This window comes from Ursus maritimus, unplaced genomic scaffold (assembly GCF_017311325.1).
Source record: "Ursus maritimus isolate PB19 unplaced genomic scaffold, ASM1731132v1 scaffold_34, whole genome shotgun sequence".
NCBI lineage: Eukaryota > Metazoa > Chordata > Mammalia > Carnivora > Ursidae > Ursus > Ursus maritimus.
Window position 1 is genome coordinate 2760451 of NW_024426008.1, and position 21681 is coordinate 2782131.

The window sequence follows — 21681 nt, forward strand, 5'->3', positions numbered from 1 at the left end:
GGGTAAGAGGGGATCCCCCTCCCAGGGCACTTTGCAGTTTATGTGGCGGGACTTCTGGGGGATACCTGGAGCTTATTTTGGATAATACGTTTCCATTGAGCACTGAAATTGGGCTGTTTTTTCATCTCTTAAAAGTTTGTTTTCAAAAAATTGTTACATGATTACAGTTGGCCCTTGAACAACACAGGCATTATGAGTGCTGAACCCCCACACGGTTGAAAATCCAGATGTATCTTTGACTCCCCCAAAACTTAATTACTAACAAGCTACTGTTTGACCAGAAGCCTTCCCGGGACCATAAACAGGCGATTAACATGTATTTTGTATGTTTATATGGACTACACACTGTATTCTTACAATAAGGTAAGTTAGAGAAAAGGAAATGTTAGTAAGAAAATCAGAAGGAAGGGACCATAGATTTGCATAGAGGCAGACCTGCACAGTTCGAACCCGTGTTGTTCAAGGGTCACCTACATTATACGGAACTAAGAAAAAATGCAGTCCTGTTTAATGCAAGAAGTTAGGACCAGACAACTCTCTACTGTGCGGGGCTGTCTTGTGCCCTGCAGGGTCCTGAGCGCATCTCTCTCTGGTCTCTGCAAGGATCGCCTTCCCCAGTCCGTGACAACTCAAAGTGTCTTCAGACACTGCCAAATGTTCCCTGGGTGGTGCCAAAATCCCAAAACACCACTGTTACTACTTTCTTTTTATGCACGTTTTAAAAACACAGGAGGGATTATAATGGGCGTACATATCATTTATCTTCTGCTTTGAAGCCCTGGAATATCCTAAGCATTAAACTCTTCCTGCTAAAACCTCTTCAAAAATATTTTAGTGGTCAAAAAACAGTTCTATCCTATAGCTGTACAGCAATTTGCTAGACATTACTGTTGGTCATCAGACATTTCTGATTTTTATTACTGTATTATAAATAACACTGCAATGAACATCTGTTAGCATAAAACACTATTTCCTGCATTTCTTTCATTTCTTTAGGATAGAGTCCTAGGCATAAGTTCCTACCTTAAAGGGTGTGACTCTTTTGAAGACTCTTGACACACACTGTGTGATGTGGGCTGGAAAGACACCCCTGCATTTGCTTATATTTGCCCTGTTTCCTTAAACCTTAGAGCAACAGTGTGTCCTAACCCCGAGCATATCATGTGATGTCCTGGAGCTCACATTCAGAAGGAAAGAAGCAGTCAGCTTTCTCATTTCCGGTCTACTTTATGGGAACAGTTATTACAGAAGGGGCGGGAGGAGGGAAACCAGGCACAGAAACTGTAAGGAGGCCAAATGATGTCCGAGTCCAAAGACAGAAGAAGAAACTGACAGGTGTCTGATGCATTGACGCTAACTGTATGCAAACCACAGGACAGGGAGCGATGCCTTTCCTACAGCCTGTGTGTCCAAAGCCTCATTTTGTTCATCTCATTGTTCATCTGTCAAAAGACAGACTTTTTCATAGAAAACAGAGAATTTCAGACCGATAAGCAGAATTTCTCACCTTTCGGAGTCTTGCAAGCAGACCTGCTACGTGTTCGTGCTGTTCTGATTTAGCAAGCTCTTCTGCTGTCTTCCCGTCCTGTTGGAGAGAAAGGATTAGTGTCTTTCCTTCACGGGACAGCTGTCTGTCCATACACGAGTTCCGCTGCAAGAGGCAGAAGCAAGTGTTAACAGGCCTTAGAAATGACAAAAGTGGACAGAGTGTCCTGGGTTCTTTCTCCTTCTGTACAGTCCTTATTTCATTTCCTTATTGGTTGTCCAGGGAAGGAAGATGAGAATTAGAAAATTGTGCACCAGTGTCTTGAAGTCCGTCAGTGAGATGTCTCAGACCCACAGGCTTTCATCACACTCTGCACCTCGTTGGCGGGCGGATTACCCCAAATGCTGACCCCTTTCCCATAAAGCAGACAATGGAGACTTTCATAGATGCCAAATGCCACTGAGTGCCAGCTAATATCTTAAGTTCCTTCCAGGACAAACCTGAGCGCTCATACAGGATGCTAGGTACTGGTAATTGCTGTGCATTTCAAAGAAAAGCCTTAGTTTCACAGACAATTTTGATCTATAGATTTTCAGTGAACGTAAGAGGAGGAAATCAGAGTTCACAGCACCTTTTAATGAGAGAATTTTCCTAAGGCTGCAGTTGCACAGCGAGCAAATTCACTTTCCTTTCTGGGCCCGCGATAAGCAGGACCCTGGCTAACAGGCATCGCGTGCTTCCTAACATCGCACGCCTGGTCCAGTTGTCCATGTTTCGCACGCAGGAACCCTGGAGTCCCTCGGGAGAGGCGGGAACTCTGGCTGTTCATGGGCCACCGAGGAGGACACAGAGGCTTAGGGACTATTCTGCTACAGTTTTAAAGTCATGACAGATTTGAAGTAGAAAAGGCGAGAAGCAATAAAAGCAAATAAAAGCAATCTCTTTTCAATAAGAGTAAGAAGCATTTGGGCCCATCTCTCTCTCACTCGGGGTTTACCAGTCCCAGTTGGAGCTCCGTTCCCGCGGAAGCTCAGAGAGGCCCGAGTCTGACTAACAGCACATCTCCCCAGCACATCTCCCAACTTCTCAGCTCAAGTCATCCTCCGAGACATGCTTAGGGTTTCACGAGACCAGCGTTTCTCAGCCTCAGCACTGCTGACATTTTGGACCAGACAATTCTCTGCTGTGCGGGGCTGTCCTGTGCCCTGCAGGGTCCTGAGCGCTTCTGTCTCTGGTCTCTGCAAGGATCGCCTTCCCCAGTCCGTGACAACTCAAAGTGTCTTCAGACACTGCCAAATGTTCCCTGGGTGGTGCCAAATCACCCCAGTGGAGAACCACTGCCTTAGGCTGAAGCTGGAAGCTCACGTGAATGCGGGGAGGAGGCTTTATAGCCCCGCTGCCCATCGCTCTCCCCTAGGGTCCCCAGAGGTCTCCAGTGGGCAGGGAAGGGCTTCTTGCTTTGGGGTGAATCAGGGATCTTGTCAAGACACCACACCCCAACCAGGGATTCCTGCCAAACTGCCTAGATCCTTACTGACATGACAAGAAAAGGTCTCAGGTTAGCGGTACCCAAACCTCACTGCACACTGGAACCCTGGGGTCTTTAAGAACCCCCTGCTGGCTGCACGCGCCCACTCCCTTCTGCACACTCTTCTTCCCTCAGCCTGGTGGTGACAAGGACACAGCAGTTGTAAGCGCTCCCAGTGATTCCGACGTGCAGCCAGGTGTGAGGACCACTGTCCTAGTTGGGAGAAATCTGAGCCCTGACTAAAGTTGTCTGTCTTCTGGTGTCTTTCGGCCATAGCATTTCTCTCGGAGGCCCGGGATCGGCACGTTACACAGGCAGAGGACCTTCAGTGACAAAGGTTACTGTCCATCACGGAGCCTCCGCAGTGACAAGAATAACCACCAACAATCAAATATCCTACAGTTATGGAGCACTTTACAGTTTGCAAAATTTTGCCCTAAGAGACACTGTTCAGGCTCCCAAAAGAAAGGCCCGCCAGTGTGGTGGAAAGTTTGACCTTTGGAATCAGAAGGACAAGGTTTACGTCCTGAATCTGCCCCTTGCCAGCTGTGCAGTCACTGGCCCGCCTGGAACCTGGGCTTCTTCATCTGCAAGGCAGAAACGGCCCTGAGTGCAAAGGCCCTGAGGCAGCAGGATAACTGTCATGTTTGAAGAGTTTCAAAGAAGCTCATATGGCTCATGTAGTTCTGGGGGTGGGGGTGGAGTGGTCAAAGGGAGGAGATGGAGCAAAAGATGGGGGTCAGGGAGGCAATGTGAGGGGCCAATCTTTAAGGGAACCCCCATCATAAGGACTTCTAACTTGATGGAGGGTCTGAGCAGAGGAGGGACATTCTGAGTTATATTTCAATGGAGTCACACAAGCCGCTGCCTGAGGAACAGTCTGGGCAGGTGAGGGTAGAAGCAAGGAAACCAGTTAGGAGACTGGGACAGATTGCACATGATCATGGCCAAGGGCTCACAGCCTCATGGGGGATCAGCAGTCAGTTCCAACAGAGCAAGAAAGGGGAACAGCAAATCATAACTGCTAGAGGGGGCTGAAAAAGAGAAGGCTGTCCGGGGTTCCAGTTGAATACTGAAAGATGAGAAGGAGCTAGTGTTCCAGAATCTTCCTGCACCTCATGTCATCTGTGACTATGTGCCTGCGAGCCTGCTATTAGGCGTTGAAAGTCTCTCACACTAAAGGAAGGAGCTCGTTATGTCTTATGGCAGGGGTGTGTGTGCGGCAGGCACTCTGCAGGGGAGGGAGGGAGTAGAAACAGAGGAGATTCCAGAGGGAAAGAAGAGCATATGCCAGTTTGGTGAGCTGGGAACAAGCGAAGGGCTTCCCAGGACCTGCAAAGAAGTCTGTTCTGCCAGGTACAGCTGAGGGGGAACAGGGTGAAGGGTGAGGCTGGGCACAGAGGGTGCCAGGCAGCAGAAGTTGGAGTTGATCGGCTTTTCCAGAACCACAGATGTGGTGATGGAATGGAACCATCTGGAAGGCCATGGCTACAATCAAGGGACCAGATCCGAGGCTGAGCTGGTCCTGGGAGAAACACACACTGGAGTCCTTAACCAGGTAGAGGCCAGAGTGCTATGAGACCAAGAAGAATCCGGGACATGACCCCCAAGAGGATGCAGGGGAGCAGAGGCAAGCAGAGCTTCCCCGTCCCTGGACCCAGCGACCTGACACCTGCTGCAGCCCTCTGCAATGGTCAGACGCTTACAGAGAAGGGTGGGCCGAGTGTGAGGATGAACGTGGAGGTCGGGCTCTCTGAAGTTGGTGCCCACCAGAAAGCAGGCGAGGGGGCGCTCCTGGGCAAGTGGGGCTGCAGCCAAGGACGTGGGCCTGAGGCCGGGGCAGCGGCAGGCCAGGGTGGTCAGAGGGCAAGGGGCAGAGGGCAGGAGGACACTGGGATGGACATGGGGCTGGAGGAGGCGAGCAGAGGCAGGAGCAAGTGGGGTTTTCTTACCCAAGGCGGGAGAGAGGGGCAGAAGTGCAAGTCCTGGAGAGACAGCTAATGCACCAGGATTCAGAAAAGCTGCTGCCACTTAGGAGGACAATGAAGACCGGCGGGGGCATGGTTACCCCAAAAGTCAGAGCGGGCTTACACTGCGCGGAAGGAGACGCAGTGACTGAGTCATGCCCCAGGGGTTTTGGGGGCGACCTCGAAAGTTCTACTTCTTGACCTTGAGTGGGTTATAAAGGTGCGGATCTTAACAGTAATTCAGCAAGCTTTACTTTTGTTCATGGGCTTTGTACCAAAAAAAAAAAAATCTGTGTTTTATCTTACAATAAAAAAAGTTTTGAAGGCAAGAGCTACCATGAGGTTACTGGCAGAGAGCACAGCGTTCAGGAGGGGCTGTGGGGGGTGGGGTGGGGAGGAAGCGGGGGAGGGGGCGGGAGCCCAGGAAAAAGAGGGCAGGGCATTCAGAGGCTTTCCCAGGTAACTGGGGCTGAGACCAGAATGGGACAGCAAGCGACCGCTAGGGGGCGCCGCAGGGTCGCGGGCTGGGGTTAAGGACGCGGCACTCAGCCAGCTCAGGAGGCAGGGACAGCAGCGGAGCCAAGGGGCGGGCACTCTTAGCAGGCGGCCCCTCCCCACCCGTGGCTACTCGGTGCTTGAAACGTGGCCCCGGTAAGATGCCTGTGGGTGTAATACACGCACCGGATTTCCAAGACAGTACAAACCGAAGAATGGGAAATATCTCAATAGCTTTAAAATACTGACTGCAGGTCGAAATGATAACATTTGGCATGTTTTGTGCTGAACAAAATATATTCCTGAAATTAATTTCTTCAGTTTCTTTTCCTTTTTGGATGTGGCTTCTCGAACATTTAGAATGGCACATGCTGCACGCGTGATGGCTGTGTTGGCGATGTCAGCACGCAGCAGGGTGTCTACTTCCCCCCTTCCGCCCCCCCTTACACTGGAAGTTCCCCGAGGGAGGGGGCTCATCCGTCCAGGCCCCACTGTGTTCCTGGGTCTTAGCCGTGCTGGTACACAGTATGTGCCTAGTATTTGGGGACTGAAGACACAAGTGAGGCCCGGGAGTGGACTCCCAGGTGCCAGGGAGGCACAGTCGTAAGCAGAGGGTGAGCACGGAGATACAGGTGAGGGTGGGCTGCAGGGGAAGGCCCCTGGCGGGAAGCAAGGAAACGGCTGCTGTGGGCAAAGACAAAGGGAGAGGACCCAGGGCTCACAGAGGCCGTGGGGTGGCACCAACCACCCAGCAGAGGCCAGGGCCATACGTTCTACTGCCCCAACCTGACTGTGGCATTTGGCGGACTCAGCATCTGGTATCTTCAGAGCCGTCCTTGACAGTTTATTTTTTATGAAGCAACATTTTTGACTAAAAAAAAACCCTTTTCCTCATAAAAATGCATATAAATACTGCACCGTGGAGTAACTGAATTGAATGCCAAGGCATGGCTGGGCAGGGTTTGATAATGGCACATCAGGCCTAGAAGCCCACGCATGGCCATGTGGGGTGTTGTGATGGGCAGGGAGGTGCCCTAAGAAAGGGACATTCCCATCTGGAAAACTGGCNNNNGGGCCTGCAGAAAAGCCCAGCTCAGGGCTCAACACTACAGAGAACGGGCCCACTACTCGCGGGGACAGAAGACATCAAAGGAACATCAGTGCCTTCAGAGAGGCAATGTCCTCCACCAGGGGTCACCAAACGTTTTCTGCAAAGGACCAGAGAGTAGATACTTGGGGCTCTGTAGGCCAAAGGGTCTCTGTTGCAACCTCTCAACTCCACCCTTATAGTATGAAAGTGGCCATAAATATGTAAATAATGAGCACGGCTGGGTCTCCATAAAACTTTATTTACAGAAACAGGCAGCGGGCTGGATTTGGCCTGTGGCCCATAGTTTGCCAACCCCTGCATGCCTCTCCAGGAAATGAGGCCTTCCAGCCTTAAGGCCTTGATTTTCCCACAATTGGCTGCCATATTTTAAAACTCCAGCGGATCTCCTTAGGCAAACACTTTATGTCAGCAGAGCACTAGAGAGTTTCAGGGATCTCCCACATAGCAGAGTGAGAGACTCAACCCACCATGAGGCCAGAAGCAAGTCAAATGACAATATTGCACTGTAGCAGTAAAATGACAACCTTATCTCCTTAGTCTCTGTATTCTTCCTCTTTGGTATTTCACGAAATGTAAATCAAAGGGCCTTTCCCGCAGGGTGTGGACTGGGGAATGGGGAGGCGAGGGGAACTGAAGCATCTCCTGCAAAATCATTAGGCCGGCCTAAGAGTCAAGCCAGAGTTTTTAAACAAGAGAAAACAGCTCTCCTAAGGGGTTCCCCACCCCAGCCCCACCCGGAGGCATCTCCAGAGCCGGGTAGGGGAAGGGGAGCATCGGGAAAAGGAAAACACACACAGCTAACCGCACACGCCAAGGCGCTGCCGTGGACCACGGGACACAGCGTGGGCCCTGAAACGCGCAGGGGACGCAGCACAGCGAGCTGTCACCCCGACTCTGCGTGGGCACCTGTTTCTGTAACCACAGCGTAGGAGCAAAGCTTAACAGCAGCTTGTCTGCTGGAGACGCAGTTGCCAAGCAATACCTTTCCCCTCCAGCCCTTGCGGCCTGAGACGTTTTCTATCGCGTTCTATGGCTTTCTCCTGCCAGAAGGTGACTCACCGAGGTCAGGGCCTCCACGTTGGCGCCCGCCAGACAGAGGTAGCGGACCACGTCCAGAATCCCGTTGTTGGCTGCGAGGTGCAGAGGTGTTCGGCCGTACTGGAAAACACAAAAACCCAAAGAGAGTCCTTCTCACGATCGTTGCTGAGGACAGCCCTGCTGGGAGTCTACACCATGGGCCAGCGCTGAGTGAGGGATCTGGGATCCCCCGAAGACACAGGAGGTGTGGCTCCCTTCTCCAGAAACTCGCCCTCTCCTGAGGGAGGCAAGCCCAGCAGAACGGGGGAAGAGAGTAACTTGGAAATGAAACTCTAGAGGATGAAAGAGTAGGAGGCTTATTATAACTAAATCAAGTCTCCTGCTGTGCCGGCAGAAAGGAGGCCTGAGTCAGGGCTCTTACAAAGGGTCCCAAAGTTCCAGAAAGATCTACACCACGGTTCAAATATAGACACTGCAAGGGATAAAGGGATGGAAAGTCACTCCCTGCAACAAGGCCATGCCCACCATGCTCCCTATTGTTTATGCCTGTGGTTCCCAAACTGTGTGCCCAGGCACCTCAGGGTGCTGCAGTGAATTCATGGGGTACTGAGGAATATTTTACATTTTTGATGGAACCAGCAGGTTCAGACATGAAGTGAGCTCACTAGCTCCAGGCAGTTCATTAGATCTCAGCATTAGATCTCACTGCCTTCCTTTCAATGACATCATGTTAGCACAATGGGTGTTTGGAGGTTAATGCGCCAAGAGACCAGTATCTTGAGGACATCAGGGTAGAACAGGAAGTAAGAGTGGCAGTGTCCAACCTGAGTTCAAGGTCTGAGGGGTTGTGAGGGGCCCAGCAATCACACAGTGGTACCCATTGTGGTTTATGGAAGAATGAAATAAAAATATCCATTTTCTTTCCATTTATGTGGATGATTTTTCCCACGACATAAATTCTTACTAGGTTGTTTGGACCAAACCACTTAACAAACAGAACGGTTAGGTATTTCTTTTGCTCTGGGGGACCACAAAAAAAGTTCTGAGACACTAGGACAAGGGAGGCTGAAGCAGTTCAGGTTATCAGGTGTTAGGCCGTTTATTTGCAATTGTAAGCTTTTGTTCTGAAGTTAACACAGCTGATTGAGAATGTGCCAAGGACAGGGCCGGGTGGGGTGGAAAACAGAAGTGCTCCTTTCCTTCTGTCCCCTCCCCCAGGCTCCCTCCTCAGAGCACGTCCTGATGATCCCCTTTGGTGCCTTTCCTTCCGAGCTTTTAGCTCTGAATCCATAAAAGGAAACAATCTGAAAACCCAGGACATCATCATTCTCCACTTTATTCGTTCACCTAACAATACATGGCCGGACACTTTGCCATGCGCGTCACTAAGTCTACTATGTGCTTTCAGATACCTGAGTAATACGCAATGTGTGGCTATGCCATAATTCACTCCGCCAGCCCTCGGAGGACGGACACTCATGGTGGCTCCATTCCTCGCCCTTATAGATCATGCTGCAATGTGCATACACGTCTATGTTTCATTTACTGCCATCTGAGTGCTTTAGAAAGCAGATATGAAGCTTCCAAATACCCAAGAAATGAAGTGAGAAAGGAAAGTCGGGGTTGTAAAGATGTGATGAAGTGTCTGGATTTATGTGGAAGGGAGAGAAGCTTGGCAATGGGAGTCACTGCTTTATGGAAGGGAAGAAGGACAACAAAGAAAAAGACAAAAAGGACTAGGAAGCTGACGCTTTTGAAGGCTCCAACCTTTGACAGAACCAAACCCAAATTTCTAAGCGTTGGAGTCAAGGTCTTGCACCATCTGGACCCAAGATCCCCTCCCACCTGCATTTTCTCTCTGCGCCCCACTGTCTGCCTCCCTCAATACCTACACCCCGTCTCAGTGGCCGGTGCATCCAGACAGTCGTCCCCAAACATACACAAATACTTCCCTCTTCTTCATCCAGCAAAGCCCCAGATGCCTCTGAAAAGCCCTCCCAGTTTCTCTCCTGTGCCGAGGTCCGCACTGCCGTACACCTGTGCTGCTTTCCCAGCAGGGACTGCAACAGGAGACGCGGCTGGAGCGAAAAGCAGCCCGCGGGCAAGGACCCTTCCCTCTGCTGGCCACAAGCCCCTCAGACCGCACCGGGCACAGCGTCGCCGGAAAGGCGTCAGTACACACTTGACCGGCACGGCATCTCACTCATGCACTTGGATATGTGCATGTGCGTGTGGGTGCGTGTGCACACATCCATGTGTGCATGGGTGTGTGCGTGTGTGCCCATCCGCGCATGCGAGTGTGTGCATGTGTGTGTGTGCACGTCCACGTGTGCGTGTATCTGCATCTGTGTGTTTGCATGTGTGCATATCTGTTAAGGTGCGTCTTTCTGTGTGTTTGTGTGGGTGCATGTGTCTGTGCTGGTCTGGGTGCATTTGTGCACATATGTGTGCATCTGTGTGTGTGTGCACGTGTGTGTGTACGTGTGTGTGTGTGTATGAGCACAACATGCTTTCTATCTTCGCTGATAAGGAAGAGCCATCCCCGAGGAAGAAGTGTTAGGGTTCGCAGGCTCTGTGCCACCCAGCTCTGTGCTCCCTGTGCTTCCCAGCACAGCCCATTTTCACAGCCACTCTCCTGATTTTCCCACGGGACGAGTGAAGACTGAGAAATATCTATTTCACTCTCATGAGTCAAAGATAGTGACAAATTGCTGTCACATACTGAGGACAGGGGTGGGATCTGAATGGCCACTTTCATCTCCGGGCAAACTGAATCCAGGTGAGGAAAAGGCTGGACACACCATGAGAAAGGAGTGACCGTCTGCCTGTGGGACAGGGGCCGCCATGTGCCAGTGTCCATTTGGACAGCGGCTTACACGGGAGAGGCCAAGGAGAGCCACATGCGCTTTCCGAGCGAACAACTCCTTCCTCTTACGAATTCCCATCATTCAAACTCCTCTAGAGCTCCATCGTTTTCCTAAAACAAAAAACTAGAAAAGGGAGAAAAAACCAAAGATGTCCCCCGTCCTCTGAAGGAGGCGTGAGACACACCACATCACGGTGTGCTGAACCCCTGGGCACCGACGGCAGCCTGGGGAGCCCGTGTGCGGTCCAAGCGCGCAGAGTGGCTGCTGCACAATCATCCACTTCCAGGAGGCTCACACCCTGCAGCTTCAGCCGAGCTCAAGCCAACGACCAAATCACCCACTGAACGCCCTCTCTGAGCTGCTGTGTTGCCGTACGCGGTACAAACAAGTCTACGCGGGCACGTCTGAACGACCATCGCAGCATCAAAAAGGGAGAGGCTTTCCCATTCAATACGCCACCTGTTTTTAAACATGAAAGTCTAGGATTATCTTGCTGGGTATTTTATTTTTTCCAAGATTTATTTATTTATTTGAGAGAGCAAGGGAGAGAGGGCACAGGTGTGAGAGCAGGGGGAGGGGCAGAGAGAGAGGGAGAGAATCTTCAAGCAGACTCCCCACTGAGCACAGGGCCCACAGCAGCCCCTGAGATCATGACCTGAGCCAAAATCCACAGTCGGCCATTTAACTGACTGAGCCCCCCAGCACCCCGCCTGCGGGGTATTTTCAAGAGCATATTTAGCAAATGCACTGTTTGCACCCATTCCCTTCTTTAACTGAGTGCAAAGAACCCTGAGTCCCCCGCTCTGCTCCTCCACCTTCCCCAGGAGACAGCTCATCTCACAGGCTGTGCTCACAGCAGCCAGCTGTGCATGCTATGGCCAAAGGAATTCAAATAAGTGTTACAATGTTCCTCGAAGCCACTTTTTATTTGTTTAAAGACTCCTGGAAGGAAAGTCGAGGTCTTGATGCTGCTTAATATTACATTTGGCTTTCCCTTTAAGCCACTTATCTAACGGACTTGGCAGGATCAGAACGGATAACAAAGAAAGCAACCAGCACAGCAGCTAATGGCTAAGACCTACGATACTGTGCTTTCAAATTTCCAGAATGCGAAGACTGCCAATTTCAATTTTCATTAGAATTAATCACGTAATAGGCGAGAGGAATAATTTTTGTAGGAGTGTAATTTTCCCACTGCTTCAGATATTAATTCTCTTACTTCAAACAAATCATAATAAAATTCTGTGGCATCGTGTCTGCCACTTATAAACAAACACTTCCTACATTCAAAAATTTAATTTTACTTGGACTTTCTTTTTAACACAATCACAAAAGAATAGTGTTTGCCTTTCATACAGTGACATGGCTGAAACCGCAGGAACACCCAACTCTTCTGTCTTATTTGGTAATGAAAAGCTAGATGGCGTTCAGGGAAAAGGGAAGGTGTTAGCTAACTTCTAGAAGTCAACATCTGGGGTTTTTGGAGCATGTAATTGTTTATTTCCATTTCTTTATTTGCCAAATGATAGCATTCCGTCGGTCTTACCAAATTAATTTAGCACAAAAAAGGCTTGTGAATGCCTGACCATAAAACTCTAGAAGCTAAGAACAGAAATCTGGATCTCGGATTCTCAATGAAGTGTTTTCCTGAAGACTTAGTGCTCCAGAAAGATGCTCTCATTTGACCGATGTTCTGGGATTCCTCTCCAAGAGGTCACACACACACACACACACACACACACACACTCCCGCTTTCTCTCTCTCCCTCTCTCGATGTTCGTAAGTGACAACCTGGCTAGGTAGGAAGTACTCGTTAATGTAATAATTTTCTGTTACTTCATGAAGTTATTCAAAAGCCAAATGTAAAATACGACATTAAGTAGAGAGCCTGTAAGACCGAACAGGTCCCCATGAGTAACACAGACGTCGAACAATGATGAGACGCAAAGAGAAGCTTGGCCCAAACCCACAGGCAGGTGGATGGACACACGTGCTGGCCCCTGCAGAGATCCCCACCGGCGTTACCTTGTTAGAGATATCCAAATTGCAGCTGGCTTCACAGAGGGCCACCACGATAGGCACGTTGCCATCTTTGCAGGCCACATGGAGGGGGGTGTTGCCGTGCCTGTCTTGGAAGTCGACAGAACATCCCTGGCTGATGAGAGTCTGGATGACCTCCATCTGACACCGTCTCACGGCAAGATGAAGAGCAATGTGTCCATCCTGCAAGAAGCACCGGGGGCCGTGAGGTCTTTCCCTTAGGCACGCGGGGCTGGCCGCTGGCCTTTCCAGCCGCTGCCGGGCCAAGATGAATTGGTAACGGCGTTGCTGGTGCAAAGCCTGACAGAGGATTACAACACAGACTTTACTCCTGGCGGGTGGGGGACAGGCTTCGTGCACCCCACTCTGAATAACCACAGACTAAACTGACCAACAGCCTGACTGAAACTACTTTTAAAAACATTTGCTCAGCAGTCTTAACTAACTTCCTAAGCAGAAAGCCTATTCTTTTATCTCACCCTGGGAAACACTGAGAAAACCATGGGAAATGATGTGCTCAAGGACTGTCGCGTATATTGGTGGCAAATACAACCTGCTGAACCCAGGCATCCCCCAAAAGACCGGGCTTAGAACTCCCTCCACTCGTTACGGAGTCCCTGGCGAACAGACATGTTGTCCTGAGTTGGGGAGAGAGTATGGGGACATCGGTGTGGGGACTCCGGGATGTGACAACCACGAAAGGTCTTCAGCCATTACGAAATGTCTCCTGGGGGCAAGCTTGCTCCCAACTGAGAACCACCTCTCCGTACTAAGAAGATACTCCACAGTCGGCAGTTACTAACTTAACCACAGCGTTCCAAGCCTGACTACATAGAGTAATATCATAGCCTCATGTGTGTACAAACTCACAATAAGAACAGATTACGCTGCATCTGCATCATTAATAAAGGAACACCGTGTCCAGAAGGGCAATGATCAGACAAATAAGGGCGGTTTTCATCTTTTTACAAAAGCTGGTGATGAAAGTAAATAAACCACCTCTTTCTTTATCTACGAAGTAAGAGTGAGTTGCCAATTTTAGTCCTAACTGAAGATTGTCTCAGGCTCAGGGATCATCACTGTAACCTGCTCCAAAGCAGAAAAAGGTTAAACATAAAACAGACACCTGAGTCACGTGACCATAAAGTGTTACATGCCACAAATGAATATTAATTACTAAACAGAATCTAGAAAAGGCTGCAGAATTTCTGAAACAGAAGACAAAGGATCATTGTAATTTGCTACATTTGAGTTTCTTATTTTAGGTAAATCAATGGAGGAGGCTTGTGGTCCCACCAGCCCCCCAGATCACTTGCTGGGGAGTATGATACGTCTACCCCCAAAGCACCTTGTCGGAGGCATTCAGGTCGGCTCCGTGTTCAGACAGACACTCCACGATGTCGTGGTAGCCTCTGGCAGAGGCTGTCAGGAGGGGTGTCTCTCCTTCTCGGTTCTTAATGTTCACATTGCAGCCGGCTTCGCAAAGGGCTTTGGCCACAGAGTAGTAGCCGTGCCAGGCAGCGCAGTGCAGGGGGGTTTCTTCTTCCTGGCCAAAGAGACACACGCATAGAGGAGACGGACACAACGATAGGCAAGTACGCGCATGCTGCGTTCCAACCATCAGAGAAAAGAGCTCGTGGCCACTGGAGCAAAATGTTCATCTGAAACAACAGACGCGGGTCTGACGTCTCTCCTTCGTGAGTTTTCTTGCCTTCCACACTTGGTGTTGGACAGATGCAGTTTTCCTTGCAGGTTACTAACTGACTTTCCGGAGCCCCCTGGAACCGTCGGCTCGGCTGCTCTGAACCAGGGAGCCCCGGTGCGGGTGGGTTTACAGCCTCTTTCTCGTGAAAGTGCTTGTATACCTCATCTGTAGGAGAGCACTTCTCCGAGCAAGCATTCCTGCAACAGTCGTAACCCCTCCAGGAGGCTGCCACATAACATACAGAGGAGTCACATACTTTACTGTTGCAGGGGCAAAGAGGTGCCGCGATAATCGGGCTGTAACAGGTCAAGGGCAGGGCTGGCCGCCAGGTCTATAGGACTGCGAGGCCTGTATGTTCACCAGCATCATCAGACATGTATGCCTGCCTACGAGAGGCTATTACATTGTAGTGCTCACGGCATGACTCTGGAACCAGACCGTGTGGGTTTGAGCCCCGGCTCCGCCACTTAGGAGCTGTGTGAGCTGGGGCAAGTCACTGAACCTCTCTGTGCCTCAGGCTTCTCTTCTGTAAAATGAGGATGATAATTCTGGCAACCCACTCATAGGGTTGTCCAGAGGAGTAAAGGAATGAATGATGAATGTGTTTCTGTTCGAGTCTCTGCCCTCTGAAATCGAAGCAGAAAACCCAAAGGACCCAACCGTATCGATGGCCATGTGGACATCCATGCGGCAAGCAAGCAAATGGAAGGACATCGACTACCGCGACCCACCTTGTCCTGGAAATTGGGGTTAGAGCCAAAGCTGCACAACAGTTGTACCACGTCGGCGTGGCCGTAGCGAGCTGCCACGTGAAGGGCTGTCTCTCCAGACTGCGAAAGAAACGGCCAAATTCAGCAGACTGTGGAAACTGAATGCGCAGGACTGGAGGCCAGATCCCAGGCGCGCCGGGCTCCATGGCTTCCCCTTTGGGGCCCCCACCACCCTCAGCCCAGATGCCCCTTTGGTGACTGGGCCCAGGACCCTGGGGTACGACGTGTCCCACATAGCTAGTGTTAAACCCACACACACAGCTCCTCCTGCTTGTCACAAAACTTCCTACGTAAGAACGCTTTCCTCGTCTGTGATGGCGGTTCTCAATCCCCTCTATATACTGACGGGCGTAGCCATGTGATTGTTTTTTTAAAACACAAAACTCCTTTTTTAATATTATGCTATTTAAACAGTTTTATTTATGAGCAAGTCTCTGATTTTATTGTCTACGTTTAGAGAGTTATTTCTTATGTTCTCAGAGATTCTAAAAAAATCACTATCAGCCCACAGTCGCATTCTGTGGATTTGTAATACATGCAATTTCCTTAGGATAGTTTACTTATATCTGCCCAAAACTTGTGAGTATAAACGGATTTAAAACAAAACAAGATACTCGTTGCTACCTGACTAAAAACTGCGATAATATGTGTGTGTGTGTCTTTGACGTGAATATCATCCCTTAGATATAAAGCAGTGCACAGTCCATACAACTGTATGTGGCAGTCCTGACTGAACATGACAAATCAGTCTACAAGTATTAGGAGCCGAGAGGGGTTGCACAGTAGAATGCATAATGGACGAGGAAGTAAGAATCTTAGGTACGTTTTCCAGCCCTGCCAATTAAGTCACGTGACTACTGTGTGAACCAAATGAAACAACAAGATATACGAAAGTTAGGTTATCTTGCTAAATCAATAATTTTTATACACGCTTTACATGTAGTCTCATGAATCCTTCCAGTGCCCGTGCTTGTAAGGTCTGCACTGGCAGCTATTTCAGAGAAGAGGAGAAGGGAAAAGAGATGTACACGTGGTAATTCAATAAGAGAATCAGGACTCGGATCGGTTTCTGGCTGTGTCTCTAGCAGAACCTTGAGTTTCCATGTTCTGGGGAAGATAATTCACTGCTTGCATATTATGGCAATTACCTGGCAGATTCTGGTATTAGACCAAGCCAGCAGCAGAAAGAAACTTCTCAAATTCTCTGCAGGAAGATTTTGGTCGTGAACCCTTTTGCTTTGGGTCCCGATGCATACGGCAGGTCAACGCTCATATGCAGCCTCTTACCGTTTCCCACGGTCCTAAGAAAAGAAGTGGCCTTACCTTGTCTTTAACATCCAAAGGGCATTTGTTCTCATTGAGAAATTTCAGGGTGTCTACATGGCCATGCCGAGAGGCCCAGTAGATGGCATTGGATCCGCCCTGTATAAAAACCAAGTCACATTTCCAGATCCAAATGCATGTATCACTCAGACTCACGCTATTTCCCTTCCTACGTGACAGCGACTTCAAAAGAACAACTTCCAAGGGGAATAAACTCCCGTTTTATTTTTTAGTTTTTCCAAAAAGACCAAGGTTATGTCAGATGTTGACATTCTGGGAAGCTCTCTGTCCTATCTTTGCAACTGTCTTGATAAATCTAGAATTGTTTCAAAATGTTGTTTTTCTTAAAACCCTTATTTCAATCTCTGGTTAGAACTTTGCCTGTGCTCAAGGATCAGATCCAGTCGATTTATAGTTTTGTTGAAAATCTACAGAAGCTGATGGCAGGTCCACTGTAATGACTATTGGCTGTTAAGCAATTGTGTCTATCCTTCCAGTGTGACCTATCCCTCAAAGCATATGTATCGTCCTTACTTTGTTGCCCTAATAAACACGGAGGCAAATGTATTTCTGAAGAGATTAATTAGATAATGAAAATTTTGCCAAATGTGACATGTAATAACCCTGCTGAGTAAAAGTAACTAGTCAGGACTGAATCCGGGGTAGCACAAGGAAAGGCAGGTTGGTGCCCAGCAACAGAGCCAAGAGGAAGGGGAGTGGCTGCCTCTCCTTTATACCACAGGTCAGACGGGACCAGCCTGTTAGGCAGTTCATCTTCCTTTGCAGGAAACGGAGAAATGAAGTCAGGGGCCCACATTATTCTTCTCTGCTACCTCTAAGATAGGGAGACGGTTGGAAATACTTGAAAGCTAATTCAGTGGCAATAAAACAGAATTCTGACCTTATCCTGGACATCGATTCTTGAGCCTCTTTTAATGAGCAACTGTAGGATTTGAATATTCCCACAGCCAGCAGCGATCAGTAACGGAGGTGTCCCATGCTGCAAGAGGCAAGGAAGAAAACTTTGTTCAAGTTTGGTAGGAAAGGAAAGCAGCTATCACTGCTGTTCCACACCACACAGCTTCCTATGTCTCAAGAGACACACAACTACGCCTGCATCACAGGAATGGGGACAGCCAGGAGAACACACAGCCCTTCTCTGCTGGATTCATAATCAACGGATCAGCACATTGACGGTGTCGTGATTAGAGGTGTGCGAGTGGCATGGAGAAAGGCCCTCAGTGCCCGCCATCTCATTTCTTTCTTCTTTTTTTTTTATTTGAAGAGAGAGACAGCGAGAGAGGGAACACAAGCAGGGGGAGTGGGAGAGGAAGAAGCAGGCTTTTAGTGGAGGAGCCTGATGTGGGGCTCGAACCCAGAACACTGGGACCACGCCCCGAGCTGAAGGCAGATGCTTAACCGCTAGGCTACCCAGTTGCCCCCGCCATCTCATTTCTAACTCGATTCACTCTCAACACAGAAGTGATTCCCCACAGGACAGCGTTTGAAACAGCCAGGGGGAATGGAGAAGTAGAGGAGATCCTTTCCACCTTGGACTTGGAGAGATACAGACACAGAGACTCCCCAGCCCACTCCCCCCGTAGAACAGCATCAGACCTTGTTGGGCTGGTTAACGTCATAGTTGGACAATGAGCCCAGGAGGTGCTGCAGGCCTGGGACGTTGTCATCGTTGATGGCGTGGATGATGGCTTTCATCACAAAGGAGTCTTCCTCATCCTTGAGAGGGACCGTGAAGAGGGAAAAGGAGTTAGCTTGCTGGCCACGATCCTTTTATCAACATAAGAGAAATCAATGCTCATCGGTCCAGAGAAGCATTCAGAGGAAAGTAAGCCACTTCTTCCCCAAATCCACTTGGTCACGAAGGGAAGCAGGAGGTTACTTTTTGCTCCTGCCGTGGTGGCAACTAACACCACCTTCTGTTTACCTGTGTCTTCATGTCACTTGCATTATAACCCACACAGCAAACAGCTTTCAAGACTCAGACGTAGAAAAATGGCTGATAACCAACTACCCTCTGTGTTTATCTTAGAAATCTTTCAAAATAGATAGTCCCAAAACCACTGTAGAAAATAGCAGGCATAACTCAGACTCTTAAAAACCGTAGAACCAAGGAAATGATACCTTTGATTTCTACCGTATTTTTTTTTTAAGATTTTAGTTTATTTTTAAGTAGGCTCTACCCCCAGCGTGGGGCTTGAACTCCCAACCCCAAGATCAAGAGTCATACGCTCTACCAGCTGAGCCAGCCAGGTGCCCCTGAATTCTATAGTCTTAATTTGTAATTCATCCAATCATAGAAGTGTTCTGTTCTAATCACTGGAATTTCCTCCTTCTCTAGATGTAGAACAACATGGCATTCTCTGAAACCTGGTCACAACTAACGTGCAACACAGATAGATGATAGATAGACAGATAAAGATATAGATATACATTTAAAAAGACCCTAGCGAGGGAGAAGTATGAAAATAAAGGCCAGAAAAGGGAAAACAGATGCATTTCTCACTAAGAAGAGAAAATAACTAGAGAACGTTGAACAACAATTTAGTTAAATCTTTGCCACTTTGTCAAAGTTTTCTTATAATGATAAGATATTTACCAAATATGGCACATTAAAACTAAGGAATAAGCCCAAAAACTCCCAAACAAAATCTCTGGACTCACAGGGGTACATGGCTTCTAATGTTTCAAATCTGGAAACGCTATCTACAGAGGCCGACTCTGCTTGTGGGGCAGAATGGAGTAGAAGCATTTCTCTGGGCTCTGCTTTCTCTTCTTTATGGGTCTGAATCCAAACAAACTTCATGAGGGTTTTAATAATATTCGTACAGAGCCCATGTTCAGAATGCCACTGGTTTTGCTTTTCCATCACAATTCAAGTTGATGATTAAGAGACATTTGCATGAAAGTACAGTCAAGAGAAATGGGGTGAATGGGAGGAAGAAGCAGATTGTGGTAACCATGATTAGCAGGACATCAGGACGATGAAAGAACCCCAAAGCCCTCTCCTACCCTAAACTTCGCATTACGACACTTAGACTTTCCCTTAGGTGATTATTCAAGATGATTTTGATTTATAACATTTAATTGTTCTCATCTTACTTAGATTAATAGTTTTTGTCTTGTCTCTGGTTCCACTGTTACCCTCCAACAATTCCCAAACCCAAACTTTCTCCTCCACCTCCTCTTTTTCCGACCTTGCTTCTCTCCCACTCTTGTTTTCTTCCTAACATTTTCTATCTCTTTCTACTCTGCAAGGCTACACCTGGAGCCTCAGCGAAGCAACTAGCGTCAGGAGGAAAAGAAGAGCTGGTGTCTGCTGATGTGTGATCCTGCCCGGGGAGTCCCCGGAGCCGCTCAGGAAACACTCACTATGTAGTCATGGGAGCAGGCTGGTTCCCACAGAACCACCCTTTCTGCCTTCTCTGGAGCTCCCTTTACCTCCAGGGCTCCCAAAGCCCTGTTGTCTGTCAGGGGAGAGTCTTAGTGAATTCAGATGTGTCCAGTCATATCTGAAGAGTTAATCTGTGATTAGGTTTCAGTGGGGATTAAGGGGAAAAAATTACGGACTTGTTCTCAAGGGCATTACACGGTTAATACAATGTCAACAGGGGAAGTGGGTTTGGCCTTCTGGTCTACCACGAACTCCCTCAGCAAGCCTCACAGTATTTGCCCTGATTTTTGGGTGTGTGTGCGTGCGTGTGTGTGTTGGCAGGAGGAGTGTGTGCCCCCTTTGTACTATCACGACCCAGTATTTTCCAAGGTCAGTGGCAATAGAGGACTCTCATTTTATTCATGAAAATTAGAATAAACTTTCCTCTTCTGCTGGCCAGTCACTCATCAAAGTGTGAGTGGGGGGGGTAGTGTTAGAGGTAGTGGGTGGGAGTGGGTATAGCGCCAATCCAAACAAAGAGAAAAAAGGACAAAAGAATCAACAGAGTACATCAAATCAGCCACCCAACTCCCTCCCTCGAGCGGAGGAAGAACAGGCCTGATGCTTCCGTGACTTCAGGTTTTCTGGGTTGTTGAACAATCAAACAACCTGAACATGTGAAATACACGGGGCTAAGAAAGAACCGCACAAAGGCAAACAGGTTCGCTTACCAGAGTATCATCGCTTCTGGCAACACTCATGTTACTCCTGGACAAGAACGACCTGGATAATCTTTGGCACAGTGATATCAAGCGAACGGATTGCTTTAAAAAAAGAAAAAGGGCAAAAAAAAAAAAAAAAGCAGGGGGAGAGGAAGAAAGAGAGCTTATATAAGGATACTTAAATTAGTGCAAATGGCAAAGTCTTTGAGCTAGCATTCACTGCTGACAGCATGTTCTTCAGGGGTGGGAGGTCTTCTAAGCAGGTTGGATTAGATTTGCTTCAAGAAATCAAAACAACAGGAGAGAGAGTCTCCTTCCACATTTCGTTACTAATTCTGCAATCGCACAGCCTGCATCCCTTCTCTTAATAGATTCTTCTCCACTTTTCGAGCAGTGGGATCTTACCCTAACAAACCCCTTGCACATCCCCACTCAGAGAAGCATGGTATGCAAGGGTCTTGTCCTATGTCCTTGTGCCCAGGTAAGCTAGTAATAGTAGTAATGTGACTATCAAAATTCATATAGTTGTTGGAAACACAGAGTGGGGAACTCCTTAGCCTGTAGGACAAACACCCCTGCATTTACTCTCAAAGGCAAAAGCAACAATAAATAACGTGTGTGTGTGTGTGTGTGTGTGTGTGTGTGTGAGAAAAAGAGGGAAAAAAGAGAGAAACTTATGCAGTTCTCTCTACATTTTAAGCCTATTCTCAGGGCTTCCTTCAGACCAAGTGTTAAGTCTTAAGTAACCTAGTGCTGTGGCCCTCCTCAGCCCTATCACGTCACCCCGAACTTGATGGGTGTGAAAATGAGGTACATTTCTGGCCCAGTGCTCAGAGACATGGCAGGTACCTGTTTCCTCTGGGCTTCACATGGCCCTGGGCCTAGGAAGACATCCTGTCACCTGTTAACCTGGAATTTTTATTTGTTCAAGGTTGACTGGAATGCCTCTTAGGGCCATGCCCCACACAGCCCCTACAGAGGCCGTCCACACTGAAAAAGTACAAGCGACCACAAATGCTCACGGCCCCACCCCACGCCTAGCCCCACCATTCACAGACTGGCTGGATTTAGAGAGCCATTTACACAAGTTCTGCTATAAATGCAATCCCATGCTGCTTACCACAAAGAACAGATTTGTTTAAAATGTGGCTTGTTGTATTTAGGAAAAGACTGCACTATAATTTTGCTGTGCCGATTTAAAAATCTGCCTTGGGAATGGTTTTGATTCTTTAAAAAAA

General features: G+C 48.5%; 1 protein-coding gene across 5 annotated transcripts in view; it reads right to left on the reverse strand.

Moving 5' to 3' along the window:
* The window catches only part of DAPK1 (death associated protein kinase 1), a 177018-nt gene that overhangs the window by 27483 nt on the left and 127854 nt on the right, over nucleotides 1-21681 (reverse strand). For all 5 annotated transcript variants that reach the window (XM_040620163.1, XM_040620164.1, XM_040620162.1 and 2 more), the window contains exons 11-19: nucleotides 20453-20545; nucleotides 17948-18067; nucleotides 17232-17330; nucleotides 16331-16429; nucleotides 14969-15067; nucleotides 13881-14078; nucleotides 12518-12715; nucleotides 7647-7745; nucleotides 1508-1585 (exon numbers count right to left, since the gene is read on the reverse strand). In XM_040620163.1, the coding sequence (XP_040476097.1) occupies nucleotides 1508-1585; nucleotides 7647-7745; nucleotides 12518-12715; nucleotides 13881-14078; nucleotides 14969-15067; nucleotides 16331-16429; nucleotides 17232-17330; nucleotides 17948-18067; nucleotides 20453-20545 (1083 nt within the window). The remainder of the gene's footprint in view (nucleotides 1-1507; nucleotides 1586-7646; nucleotides 7746-12517; nucleotides 12716-13880; nucleotides 14079-14968; nucleotides 15068-16330; nucleotides 16430-17231; nucleotides 17331-17947; nucleotides 18068-20452; nucleotides 20546-21681) is intronic.